This window comes from Melitaea cinxia, chromosome 22, assembly GCF_905220565.1.
Source record: "Melitaea cinxia chromosome 22, ilMelCinx1.1, whole genome shotgun sequence".
NCBI lineage: Eukaryota > Metazoa > Arthropoda > Insecta > Lepidoptera > Nymphalidae > Melitaea > Melitaea cinxia.
In genome coordinates, this window is record NC_059415.1 from 9,677,768 (window position 1) to 9,693,169 (window position 15,402).

General features: G+C 34.3%; 1 protein-coding gene across 1 annotated transcript; it reads right to left on the minus strand.

Annotated features, from left to right (window-relative positions):
* Positions 1-207: 207 nt before the first annotated feature.
* Positions 208-1,814, minus strand: LOC123664588 (serine protease inhibitor 77Ba-like). The gene has a single exon (XM_045599110.1). The coding sequence runs from the start codon at positions 1,780-1,782 to the stop codon at positions 592-594; it is 1,191 nt and encodes a 396-aa protein (XP_045455066.1). The 5' UTR covers positions 1,783-1,814; the 3' UTR covers positions 208-591.
* Positions 1,815-15,402: the final 13,588 nt, after the last annotated feature.

A 15,402-nucleotide genomic window follows, 5' to 3' on the forward strand; every position in this document is an offset into this window, starting at 1 on the left:
AGAGTAACTTGGCTACTTTTATTTCAGACGTTTATTTAATTTAATACCTCTGCGAACAAAAACTTTTTTGTTAAATTCTACGCGTATGAAATTGCCATCATCTCTAGATCGGATCTCCTACTATACTAAAATGAATAACAACTAAGTAAAGCTACTTAAATATCATTCACAAATTGATGATAATTGAGTGGCTTGGAAATCAAATACTGTTTGTTGGTCGAGTATAAGTTCACAACAAAATGGTTCTTAAACATACTGTAAAATTAATTCATATATATATAGATATATATGAATTAATTAAATATTATAGTACAGCTAATTGCGACTATAATTTAAAAATCAATGAAACATTTAACACATTACCTCCATTTTTACATACAAATTATTTTACACAAAATTCACTCGGACCTCTCTTGCTTTTTATGTTTTACAATTCTCAGACAATAGACAAGAATACGTTACATAGCACTTCAATAAGAGAGCTGAGTATCGCTACAATTGACTTAGTCATCGAAGGAACACTTTGCACATCTATTACAGAGAACTGTAAACTTTATTAATTTCTGTCACGTACAATTATTTTTAAACACTTCAAAACACGCTCGGCTTCGAATAAATTCCACTAAAAATAACGGTTCCTGTTGTTTTTTCCATTACAAAGTAAATAAATGGTCGGTTCGCTTCGAAGGTAGGTGTTGAAATACGATCAGCGAAATAGGCCGACGTATCCGCAGACGCGACAGTACCTGACTCCGTCACTTCAATATCTGCCTTATGTACTATGGCAGAAATATATATTTCTTCTGATGTAATTTTTTCGAAGCTAGCTAATTTCGAATCAAAAATATCGAAAACTCCCATACTATTCAATGGTTTGTTTAGAACTACGTTTGTGCTGATCTTGAATCGTGGTAGTTTTACGTCGACGTCTTCCAATCCGTATTCAACTATATCACTATCGAGTCTTTCGAAAATAGATTTTAATGGTATTGAAGCGAACTTTTTGTAAACTTCAGTTACAGTTAATTTAGGATATGGTAAAATTACTAACATACTATACTTGTTATCATTTCCATAAGGCAATTCTAAAACAGTGGCTCCCATTTCTTGAATATTTGAATATGGCAACATTGCCCTCTGGTACATCATTTTCACTTCACCTATCTTATTTTTATTCTCATCATAGAATGGTTCAACATTAGTATCTGAAACGTTGAAGGGCGAAGACCAGAGCCCTTTAAATGAGATCACGTTTGTTAAAATCATTCTAGAATTTCCAAAATCATCCGACCTTAGCACATTTGAAACTGTCGCTCCGGAACCTTTAATTGCCGTGTTCGCGATACGCGCTGCTGAGTCGGAGTCTTTGAAATCGAGTTCCATCATGTGGGCCTCGAACTCCGTGGTTAATGTTTTTCTAAACGGTTCAAATATATTAAAGCCGTTATCGAGAAAAACGAAGTTTGTACTTGCTAATGTTACTCCCTGAGTAGTAGGGTCGAGCACTGTCTTCGTTAAGTTCCGATAACCATTTATTATAGAGGTTTCGTCTTTTGGAAGCAAAAACGCTCTTGCCAGCTGACTTCTACTTCTACCCGTTGCTCCAAGTGCGACGCCAGTCATCAAACTCCAAATACCAAACGGTGATATAACAACATGGCCATTTGTTTCAAGTTGCGTAAAATGTAAAAGTTCTAAACTAAAATTTCTCGCTCTTCCACTAAAATCCATCGCAGCGCAACACGTTGCAACGGTAAATACAAAAACTACTAAACACTTCATTTTCACGTGCGTTTACGGCTGTGCTTTAGAAAATACTAACTTGAAACGGGCGAGGAATATATACTAGAACAAGTTCTCGCCACTAACGTGAGTTTTACGGACAGGCTGTCCCTTTCTATTCTCATTATTCGAACTGAGATAGATATATACAGTCTGCTGTAATCGATTATTCAACATTAGACTTTATTTGTATTAAGCTTAGTGTTAATAATGTTTTATGACAAATACTTATATTTACATTTTGTGTTGTTATCAAATCGTTAAGGATAATGTGTTGGGTTTTTTGTAGTATAAAATAAATCAATTGAATCTTTATAGCGAATTTTGCTCAGACGTCATTAACGTTACCCCCCCCCCCCGCGCGTTTTATTTAAGATTCTAGTATTAGTTTACTCTGACGATTTTCGAATGTCACCTTTATAACGCTATTATAACTTCACGCACATTGACTGCTTTTATGACGTAATGTTTTCCTCAAAGCTATTATGTAAATAAAGGTTAAAAACTTTAACAGTTTATAAGTTACTGCGTTGTGACATAATTTATTACTTTTACTGTCTACCAAGTCTATAGTGAATGAGTATAATTTGTTTCGGAAAGACAGATTTTAATATTAGTTCATAAATGGTTACCGATTGAATGCAAACTTCAAGATTATTTTCCACTATAAATTTTCCACTGACTTGTAAAACTTTATCTAGTTACAGAATTCGAGTCCAGCAAAGGTTGTGAATTTATAAATATTTTTAGTGATTCATATTACATACGTTGTAAGGTATGTATGTACCTTTATAGAATTATTCGTGCATCATCAGTGTGCCTATCGTTGTTTACTCGGAATTCATGTTAAGTTCCATGACTCACAGATGGCCCATATACCTAATTATATGTACTAGCTTACTCGACAGACATTGACTTTCCTTGCTCACAAACAAATGCGTGAATTTAAAATAATCATTTTATTTTCTGCAATTTTTCAATCACCAACAAGTCACCAACGTATTTTTTGAAGTGACACATCTTTAGAATCATTGAGATTTGAAGGTCGACAAAACGAAAAATGTGTCACTATAAAGAAACGAGCACATAAATGTATGGGAGAGAATGATATATACATTACTAACACACATAACTTAACACACACATACACACACAAACACACACACTTAATTTTTCTTCCCATTAAAAACCTTCTACAAAGTATTAGAAATTTTCGAAAAAAAACGGCTAGATTGGATCCAGGCGTTCTCAAATTTTGAGATTATTTATGTTTATTATTGTACCTAATAAAAGTGGCATACGACGCCAATCACTAAAAGAAAAAATAAACCAATCTAAATGAAAATTCTACACCAACTACGATTAAGTCATTTTTGTAGCTCTTTTTTTTTTGAAGAAATATCTTTTTCGTGATTAGCTTTAAGACGACAGAGGATACAAAGAGGATGTCAAAAAAATTGCCCAAGTCATACTTAGATGGGGCGAGCGACCAAAGAGCAGCGACAGATAGGTTAAGGAAAATGTCTGCAAGAAATTTAATTCCCTACTTAGATTGTTCAATTATATTAAACAGACTAGCTGTGCCCGCGACTTCGTCCGCGAGGAATTTAACACAAAATTTATTGTTCAGTTCGCACAGTTATAAAATAAATAAATTTCTAAAATAAAAGTAGCCTAAGTTACTCTTTATTACATTAGCTATCAGCCAGTGAAAATCTCGTTAAATTGGACCAGCCGTTTCAGAGTTTAACCGGAACAAACAGACAGACAGATAGACAAAAATTGTAAAAAAATATATTTTGGTATATGTAACGTGTATACATCCATATGCATTTAGTAAAAAGCGGTTATTTTAATATTACAAACAGACACTCCAATTTTATTCATTTGTATAAATTTTGAAAAATGGGTACGATATATGACATTTATTATGTAAAAAAAGTTTTATGTATTTAAGTAAGGTAGGGCACAGCAAGAAATATCTTGGTAAACATCTGGAGCAGCCTGAATGGAAAAGTATCTCAGCCTTACAGAAGATTACCGCCAAATGATACTGCTTTCAAATATTGTTGTGTTCTTTAGGCGAGTAAGGTCAATACTTATACAAATAAGGTCGGGGTTTGGTTTAGAAATGCGCTTGTGATGTTTCTGGTGTTGCAGATGTTTATAGACTGTGGTAACCGCTTACTATTAAATGGGTCGTCGCTTGTTTGCTTACCTGGTCAAACAAAAAAAAGATAGGGCAGTGATACCTTGCTAAAAATCTGAAGTAATCTGCTTGGAGAAGTATCTCATTCTGGGGATGGTCAAGTGTAATGTCAAATACGGTAACCGCTAACAATCAGGTAGACCGTACGCTTCTTTGCCACCCTAATGGTATAAAAATATACTGCATATTTGGTAAAATACTATATGTAGTTTGCATCAAAAGCTAAAAGTTCAAAGATGGAAAAAAATCGAATAGAAATCCAACACGATGTCATACTGGAAATTGAGTAGTTTATTAGAAATTTGCGGGAAATATCCAATATTCCTTATGACGTATTACATATGACGTAAATAATAAAAAAGACGAATTCGATTCTTCAATCTTAATTAAAGATATTGGAATAATAACCTTTTTGTACGAGTCCAAGTTTTTTGAGTCGTTTTTTATAATCTTTTATGGATTTATTACTTATTAGTCTTTTGAAATTCAATTTGTCCATACGTGTGTACAATTCGTTTCAGGTACAGCTATTTTATAATTGCTTAGTATATAAAAGACGTGACATTCTTACAAACCTTGAATAAAAAAGGAAATGTCTAAAGAGTATTTTAATTGAAATTTTATTACGCATCAGTAGCATAATTAGCTTAAAGTATAGTACAAGAAGAAAATAGTTTTTATGTATTTAAAAGGTGGCTATGTTTTTGTTGTAGGAGTTAGAATTCTTATTATTTATTTAGTTAGCTTATTTTTTTAAAACATTAGCAGTTTTTTTATTATATAGGCACTTCTGGCCAGCAGTTCTTAGACTCCCTCGAAAACCTAGGACATGGTCCGACACTGATACCTAGGCCCTTGGAGCCTAGGCTCAGGCTAGGGCTTTGATCCCATGCAGCCGGGCGTTGGAGGTCAGGCCTGCCTGGCTTGAAGGAGGGACCCTCCTGGACATCCCCATTTTGTAGACGGTAGATTGGTCCGGTTGAGCGTCCCTTACGTGGGGTGGCCGGCTGGACGGTCAGGGGACCTTCGGCTGGATTGAGACCACACGCGTCTGCGGGAGGGGTGGTCTTGTGGGTGCCGTTCCCCCCTCTGGGTGCCGGGGCCCAGATGTTTTCATTCGGGCCGGTCGCCGGGGCGAGGTGGTGCATGCTAACGCGACCCCATCTCGCCCCACTTAGGCGGAGGTCTGCTCACACGTGGTTTTTATTCAGTAAGAGGCTGACTCCTCTCCGGTGCCCCCTCGCCGGAGGGTGTCCATGAGGATTTTCCCCACGTTAAAAAAAATGGTCTGACACTGATGGATTTTCTGTTGATGTTGATATATATCATTTTTATAATTATATATAATTTTTTTTTTCTTTCGAATATAGGTAAAGCAAAGCCGTCGGCGTATACGACTTCTCGTTTGCTTTTTTTCTCTTTATTACCTCGACATATACACTTAGACACATGCATATCTAATCGGCGTAATAGATATAGGTGTTTGTATGTCTAGTGACTACCACTGCCACATGAGGCACATTATCGTGTATCTGGAGTTTCTCGGGCCTGCTCTGAACATTGTCGTAGCGCTGACATTGCACTTTGTAGATGGTCATGACGCGCGACTCTTCACTGGTTCTGCATCCTAGGTCCAACAGGGTTTTCTTTTCCTCCTGTGTCCTGTGTGTAAGCCAAGTAGAGTATTTATTCCCCGTCTAGTCATAGGCGTTTGCACGCCAGTGTACCTATCCCTGCTCAAAGATTGGACGATGGGGTTGGTCGATAGATGTTTGTATTCATATATACCTCGCTGATGGCATATGCAGCATCCATGGGGCTCCGGTATGTGCAAGACAAATCCTGAATTGAAATCCGAACACGAAATCATACTATTATGGAAATCGCCTTCTGTGAGTAACAACGGGTAAAATTTCATTGTGTTTTCACATTAATGTAGCATACTTGTAAAACTCCATTCGTATGTAAATTGATGTTCGTATGTCTATTGTTACGTTACTAAAATGCTTTTACAACGGAAAATTTTATAACGGAATACAGGTTGAAAAAGAAGTTTTAATTAAATTTATTGTATTTTACATGTTAGTTTCTATCAGTTGATATGCCAGTAAGTCAGTCAGTAAGTCATTATAACTTTGAATATCTAAAGTAAGTAAGTTTTAGGTAGTTGAGTTTTTAAAGACTAGTATTTTCTTTTGGCAATTAAAGGTAACAATGGCAGAAAATTAATGTTTAAGTATCTATTTATCAATGCTCTATATATCTATTGTCAATTTTCAAACTTTACTTTAGTTTTAATATTAGCTCTAAACGCCATCTTTTGGAAACTTTGGACGAGCATCTGACACACAGCGCCCTCTCTGTTTTCCGGCTCTATTCAACGCACAAGCTGTCGTGGAAACAAATTCAAAATAACCGACATCAATACCTTATCTATCTTGGTGTGAAAAACCTGTGACGTGATTATTTCTTTATAAATAAAGGTATTCCTGAAAGCCAAACATACAGGTTTTTATTTTTAAATTCGCTTTATTGCACAATAACTCGTTATCGTGGGTTTTACCAATAGCCCGAGAGAGTCGTGAACTAGTGACCTGAACCTATTGATACGAAGATAAATATTATTTAATCGAACGAACATGTGCCCCCTTAAATATTTGCATTTACACAAACGTGTTTCGGTGTCGGTATTTATTACCCATCATGTCTCGGAGTGCACGTAATTCTGTCAGTCTCCGTTGTTGTCACAAATAAATGACAACGGCTATTATGTAATAACCATTAACAGGGGGTGTATTATATTCCACACAACAAGCAGTGAAATAGTGAGTACAACTAAATTCCAATTCTTCTTTTCTTCTCCTCTTTAAAGGAGGATTTCATTCCATCAAGATAAATGACTAGACAGATGAATCTTTGCAATACTTTCACGCTTAGTTTACAAAATCGCTTAAATTTACACCCTTTGTAAACCTACGCCAAAACCAACACGCAATTTTACTCTTAACAAAATTAAGTACCTGAGTGACCGAGCTAAGCTCGGTATTTTTAGTAAATCGTGTTTTTGGGAAATCATATATAAATACGAATTACAGTCATATTGATAAAATATGAATAATATTTTCCGATTTTACCGATATAATAATAAAAAATATGAACTGTTTTTGTAAATAAAAAATCATGAGTGCAATTAGAAAAAAAAAAAGAAAAAATAATAATCGACCTGGAAGTTTGAGGATTTGAACCGTAGTCTTTTCGGTCGATCGCGGCCGGCCGATTTCTTACCTGAGCTTTAACAACTTTATTGACAAGTGCGAAATTTAGAACCGTATTCTAACGATATTATAGTCCTTTTTTCATTGTCTAAAAACTAGGATAAAACGACATTTTCTAAAAATGAATCCTAGCTAGATTTATTTATCTTACCTGAAATCCCCTGCATACTAAATTTCATGAAAATCGTTGGAGCTGTTTCCGGGATTCAGATTCTATATATATACAAGAATTGCTCGTTTAATAGTATAAGATTAATATCATACGTGCAAATTCCGATATACACCTTGTCTACATTTTATTGCAAGACGAGAGACGATATAATATACCCATTAATAAGTTCAGCGAGGTCAAGTTATTTTAAGTCTATCGTAAGACTATACTCCGGGTATTGGAGACATTTTACTGGGAAATTACTCGGGACAAACAATATTTCTAAAGATGTGACGTCACACCGACACACACATATCTGATCGTGCTAATTATTAGGGTACTGCCCCTTTTGTTTGATACCGGACGTTCTGTTTTTTGTTCTTTTGTGCCAAGTTTTAATGAATTACGGACCAATGTTTCGCTATTAGTATCACCTTATTTTTTCTTTTTAACCGACTTCCAAAAAAGGAGGAGGTTCTCAATTCGATTGTATGTTTTTTATGTATGTGACTTCAGAACTTTTGATGGGGTGGACCGATTTCGACAATTATTTTTTTAATCGAAAGGTGGTGTGTGTTATTTGGTCCCATTTAAATTTATTTGAGATCTAACAACTACTTTTCGAGTTATATTTAATAATGCGTTTTTACTTGACGCTTTTTTCGTCATCCTACGTTGTATTATACCACATAACTTTTTACTGGATGTACCGATTTTGATTATTCTTTTTTTGTTGGAAAGGAGATATCTCTAGTTTGGTATCATGATAAGGAAACCAGAATCTGATGATGGGATCCCAAACAAATTGGAATTGGATTGGAGGAAAACTCTCGAAAATCCGCATAACTTTTTACTAGGTGTACCGATTTTGATAATTTTTAATTAATCGAAAGCTTATGTTAATCGTGTGGTCACATATAAATTTTATTGAGATCTAATAACTACTTTTTGAGTAATCTTTGATAACGCGTAGTTACTTGACTATTTTTTCGTCGATCTACGTTGTATTACTTGTCGTACTGTATTGTAAGTCGGTTTTTTTTTCGTTTGCGGGCAAACACAATTATATTAACTCATTAGTGTTTGTGACTGTGGCATGGCATCTGTTTTTTAATTACATGGAATAATGTACTGATTGTCAGTTAAGGAAAACATTGGTCTTTTCACTAGTTTGAAAGTAGGTTCAATATAACGAAATCGCTATTTTCCCTGTTTTTTTTTTTCTAACTAAAGTAAAGTAATTTGTTGCGGTTGTTACTAAAAGAAAGAACGCAAAATGGGGAAGGTTATCAGACATGATTTTCGAGCCTTTTATACAAAATGAGCTGAATAAATTATGGCATTCTTTAATGCCTAATGTTGGCTAAAACGTTGAAGATACATATCAAAGGAATGTATAAAAATTTGCAGATTTTGAAAATTATTGCGTTTTACTATATTTTTAAACATTTAAAATAATAATTTTTACTTCTTCTTCGTTCCTTAAATGATGATGATCGCGACCACGAATGATATATCTTTTCACTTACTGAAGATTAATAAAAATGGTAGGTTATTTGTGAAGCTATTTTCCTCAATTAATTACTGTCCTTCGCTCAAATAAATACAATAGTTTAAAAAGGTCTTTATTTATTTATTACGTATATAGTAGCTGACTCGGCAAACGTTGTCTTGCCGCTTAACGCTATTTAAAAATAGGGGTTGATCTTAGAGAATTGAAAATTTAGGGTTGTATGTATTTTTTAATGTTGTATCATAAAAAAATACAAAAAATAAATAAATAATTTATCTAAAAATAAAAAATAAATTAGGTGTGGACTACCCTTAACATTTAGGGGGATGAAAAATAGATGTTGTTCGATTCTCAGACCTATCCAATATGTACACAAAATTTCATGAGATTCTGTCAAGCCGTTTCGGAGGAGTTTAACTACAAACACCGCGACACGAGAATTTTATATATTAGTTTATGTACCTAATATTTTTTTATATACCTAGTACCCTAAATATTTTAGTAGATGTCATATTTTTATATTCGAAAATAACAAATTATATATTAGGTACAGTAATAAGGTCTTTAGTTAAAATTATATAAAAAGGTACATAGATTAAATTAAAAGCTTAAGTGATACAATAAAACATAATACTGTAAAATATATATTAAAATACATTTCAATATACTAGATATAGGCTGAAAGAATAAAATAATATATCAAATGTAAATGTTACCATCTCTCCAATGTGAAAAACAATGCCCAAAAAATTAAGCAATATAAAATGTTTGACATAACAACGAATACATTTTAACAGATTGAAAAAAAAGAAGGTTCTCAATTCAAATTGTATTTTTAACTGACTTCCAAAAAGTTGTATGATTTTTTTTATATATGTTATGTTAACTCAGAACTTTAGACTGGATGAACCGATTTAAGAGGAAAGGGTACCGCCTCTTTCTCCATACAAACGTAGTCGACTGTTTTCTCCCTGGATAATGACATTAGATCAAATATTTTTGTGTCATAGAACTCTTTGCTGCCATGACCATGCCCCTATGTTTTGATTTTTTTCATATTCTTATTATCATAGGAATTAGGAGACTTCAAAAACTCGAAATCTTGCATAATTTTTTGTACATTTTCAGACACTCATTAAAAAAAATATATGCATATTTTCAAAAAAATGAGAACATAGGGGCATAGCCGAAGTCTTCTTTTATTTTCTAAAAAAAAAATTAAAAAAAAATTGTCATGTTTTGAGGAGAAAACAGTCGACTACGAAACACTGTTTTGGTCAAAAATTATCTACCTAAAACGGTCTGAGCTGCAGTTGTCCCTTTCTTGCTTTTTGGGGGATAGGTCTGGGGGAGGGAAGGGTCAAAGCAATACGTATATACGCCAGCGAAGTGATGCCTCATAGTCGATAATTATATCGATACACTAGTGATGTAATTTTTAGTCGATATTTTCAAAAATTCGTATTAACAAAATTAAATAATTTCTCTTTTCACAACTACAATAAAACCGTATTTGTATATGCGGTTTTTATTGTAACACTGTGTAAACCTGGGCTAACGAAGGGTTTCGCTAACAAATAACAATGATAATTATGGTAAATAACTGTGTTGTTTGTTTTTGGTATCAAATTAGAGGGCTCAATACAAGGATTTCAAAAAAGTATATTACGATTATTATTACCGTAATACTAATAAAAAATAGAATAAGAAAGTTTAAAAAATTAGGACTCTGCTCTTTCCCATGCCTATGCCAAGCAAGCTGCGAGCCGCGCTTCTTCCTCGCCTGCTAGGCGAAAAAGGCCCGTCTTCGGCCTGTGTATTTCAAAGCCAGCAGTTGGATGGTTATCCTGCCACCGGTCGGCTTTTTAAGTTCCAAGGTGGTAGTGGAACTATGTTATCCCTTAGTCGCCTCTTACGACACCCACGGGAAGAGAGGGGGTGGCTGAATTCTTTAGTACCGTAGCCACACAGTACACTGTAAAAAGTTATGCATGGTCAAACATAAATAAATATAGGTACGTAGCGACTTTAGAACCTTCTCTGTTTTTTTCATCGGTAAAAAATTGCTTAGTTGTTTTCTTGACATTACTGAGGAGCAGATTATTAAATTAGGTCGAATCTATGTACCTATGCGATTCGTATTTGGACTTCGCAAATAGAATCATATTTCTGAATTGCGTAAAAAACTCAAGTGGCACCACTGGCGTAGCATTCCTTGGAACCCCGGGAACCTTGGGGCCCTGTATCAAAAATAGTGGGGGGGGGGCAGGCAAATGATGGGTAAAGATTTCTCACAAAAAAATGCTTGCATTGAATTAAAATAAATATTTATTGATTATAAGTTATTACTTCCTCCTAGAATAGACAATAGTGAGTGTAGTCTGCTGTAGCTGTTCCTGTTCCATCGAAATCCTTAGTTAATTTTTTATCAGTTTTAGTTTTGAAAAACATCAAGTTAATACCTCCGGAAAACTGGATGCAAGGTTATTGAATTTTATCAGTAATAATTCCATGAGTTCTTTAATGGAATGAATGTTTTGAATTTCGGATTTTAACCTAATTTAAAGAGCTTGTAGTTCCAAGCTGGAGAGTTATTAGCCTTAACCTGCAGCAATAGATGCGGGGGATCGTTCGCTTCAGCCTGTGAGGCCAATACTATTAGTGAATTCCTATGAATCTTCCGCATCTATAAGGGGGATTCACAGGCGAATAACCTGAAGAAGAGATTCAACGCTGCCTCCAGGTCTTACAGGTAGTAAATCGCTAGGGCAAAGTTCAAACACAGCAGAATTGGCGAGAGACTATTGGGCTTTCCAAATGGAACCCGTGCCTTTTGTTTCTTACAAAAGCTGTCGAAGGTTACGTTTTTTAGTCTACACTTCCATCATTGCGCGAACCTGAAGGCTCTCTGGCACATTATGCGAAAAAGTAAGCGAAAATTCTTTGCACTCTTTTTGCGTCGAATTCAACTCTTGACGATGAGGGAAAAGCACCATCGAGCATTCCACGGTGCGAGCACGCGATGCGTAATGTGCACTATGAGCAGTGTCGTTTGTCGTGTTCTGCATTCTTTCGATGCCAAGAAGTCTAGTGGTGCTAATAGTATCCACCAGTGGTTTGCAACCAATGTGTGAGCTTCGTGCGCATTCTTTCCGCGTACATTCAAAGTGTAGAATGACCTTACTAAAATTTGGGGGTTTTCAAGCGTCTAGTGTCTACATCTTTTCTCTAAAGGCCATGGGCGACGGTAGCCGTTATAAATCAGATGGCTTCGTCTGCTTGTGTGCCCCATTCTTATATAAAAAAAGATTAATTCATTGTTCATAATGATTAACTGAATCCCGAAATAAACGATACAGAACGTTATCCACAATTGGGCGCACGCTTGACTTGGATAAAAGGGGATTGCTTTTCAGACTTCAGTCATTTCTGAAGTGAAAACTCTATAGGTATGTATGCCATTTTTTTATTCTTTTTTCCAGGAAGCACAAGATTAAGTGACATTGTGGATAATATTTTACTAATTTTTGCTTACACACCTTACCTGTAATACCCTGTAAATAGGGGGCCCCGTATCATTGATACGGCTGATACGGCAGTAGTTACGCCCTGAGTGGCACCCAATTCCCTACTGCGGGAATACGTATATTCTCAACTTACTTTACTCTATTCTTTTTAACCCTGTTGTACCTGCTTATCTAAAACGACGATTTAAATTTCTTAGTGATTCCAATGAACGCAATCTTCGTTCTGAGGAAAGCTTACTTCTTGAATTTCCCTCTCACTCCTCTTTCTTTTATACTAAATCTTTCACTGTTCAAGCTTGTCGACTTATGAATTCTATAGACGTGTAAAATCGGTTTCTATTTTTAACCGACTTCCAAAAAAGGAGAAAGCTCTCAATTTAACTGTATTTTTTATGTATGTTACTTCAGAACTTTTGACTGAGTGGACCGATTTCAACAATTTTTTTTTTAATCGAAAGGTGGTGTGTGTCATTTGGTCTCACTTAAGTTTATTTGAGATCTAACAACAACTTTTCGAGTTATATTAATAATACGTTTTTACTTGACTATTTTCGTCGACCTACGTTGTATTATACCGCGTAACTTTTTACTGGGTGTAACGATTTTGATGATTTTTAATTTAATCGAAAGCTGATGTTTATCGTGTAGTCATATTTAAATTTTACCGAGATCTGATAAGAACTTTTTGAGTAATCTTTAATAACGCGTATTTACTTGACTTTATTTTCGTCTACCTTTGTTGTATTACATGTCGATGTAATTGAAGTCGGCTTTTTTTCCTTTGCGTACAAGTCGAACTCGGTCCACCCAGTCAAAAGTTCTGAAGTAAAATATATACAAAAAAAAAAAAGAAAAATACAGTCGAATTAAGAACCTCCTCCTTTTTTGGAAGTCGGTTAAAAATCAATTTGATATGTATTATTATTTTCTGTTGGTGTAAAATAAAGTGTATTGTTATGTTATGTCATGTTAATCAACCACTCTTTAAAAAAATTGAATAGATTACGTAATTTGCCTAACTAAAAAAACATAAATAAAATAATAATTGAAAAAGCCGCCTTCATGATTTTTGTGAGTGTACAGTACATAATGTGTGAAATTGTTGTGATTTATTTAGCTATCTTTGTGTAATTATTGAATTTTTATCTTGTTCAGGCCTTTTTAGTTGACTTTCTAATAGTTGTTCTTCACGCAGGCGGCTTTTCTTGTTTTTTTTTTCTTTAATTATAATATTATTTTTAACCATTGTTATATCGCCGCAATTATATGTTAATTAATACATATAACCTATACCCATGTACTAATAACTGCGACAAACATGAGACATTACAAATTATATAGGTACTAAGACAAACGTTTTATACTATGTATGTACTACATTACATAATATATATATATATTATTCTTACACTTATACTATATACTACATGTATACACTATAATTATGTATGTATCTCAATACCCATTCTTACACACACCTCAACCATGTAATTACATACCTAATTCATAAATAAAGTACCTAAGTATTTCGATAATTACCCACAAAAATATAGTAATGTATCAAGTCACAAAGAGTATCCAAGTCAAAATAATAAAACATAATAATAAGTAGTTTACGAAATCCAATAATAGTAAAGCCGAATCACAGCAATACGATGCAGAACAAATTCAATAAAACAAGCCAAATTCAGAAAAATAGCACTATGCGCTATATGTACTCGTAGTCAATAAGAAACGAAAGATGCGAATACTCAAATATCGTCAACAATTAATAGCTGAATAGCCGGCGCACGCACACTAAGAACGCGACAGTCACACGTAGAAAAAACGGAGCGGAGATGGTGCGGGGCGCGGTAGCGGCATGCAGCGCGACAGAAACATTTTATTCAAATACCTATTTTTGAAAAGTCTCTTCGGTACCCTTTCCTCTTAAAAAAAAAAGATCGATCGAAAGGTAGTGCTTGTCAGGTGGTCCCATTTAAATTGAATCGAGATCTGACAAGTACTTTATGACTTATCTATAATAATGTGCTAAATTTTTTTGCAAACTGTTTTTGTATTATACCTCATAACTGTTAATGAATGTAACGATTTTGATGATTTGTTTTTTAATCGAAAGCTAATGCTTATCACATAGTCCGATTTACATTTTATTGAGATCTGACTACTAGTTTTTGAGATATCTGTGATAATACATATTTACTTGAGTATTTTTTCGACTTGCGTCACTTACGTTGTATTACTTATCGATGTAATTGAAGTGGTTTTTAATTCGTTTGCGAGCAAACACAATTATAATATAGTCTGCACACGTTTAAAGTCAGCGAAAGTTGGTAGTCTTTACACATAGTACCTATACACGAAGCTACTGGACAGATACATAATATTTGATTTATTAATTTTTAAAATTTTGCTTTATTCACTTATGATAATTTCCTTAAGGGGTAAATGGGTTTTACGCATATTAATATATCGTATTAGCTGTTGTTAAGTTCTTATTTGTATCGTAATTCTTCGTATTCGTCGAGATTACTTTTTGACAAAAAATCGATTAACATTTCAATGTGAAGACTTAAAAGATTAGCTTAAGTAACTTGGTATTTATTTATCTTATAAGATGAATCTCACGTTCACGATCACGTTAATAAGGCTTATGTAAATTTAGTTGAAATTATCATACGGTATTTAAATTTAAAACGGTATTTTTACTAAAACAGGTCGTCGCAAAAAAAAAACGAGTGTGCACGACAGAACTAAAACTTTTTTAGTAGCCTCTACAGTAATATACGAAACGTAACTCTCTCTTTCTATCTTCATTAACTTATATCTCCCTCTCACCTTCCGTTCGCCTCGCACGATCGCACTTTTCGTAACGCTCTCGTCTCACATTCACCAGCTTACTCCTTTACTAAATACTTTTTTTAGAAGTTTTACTTAAAAGAACA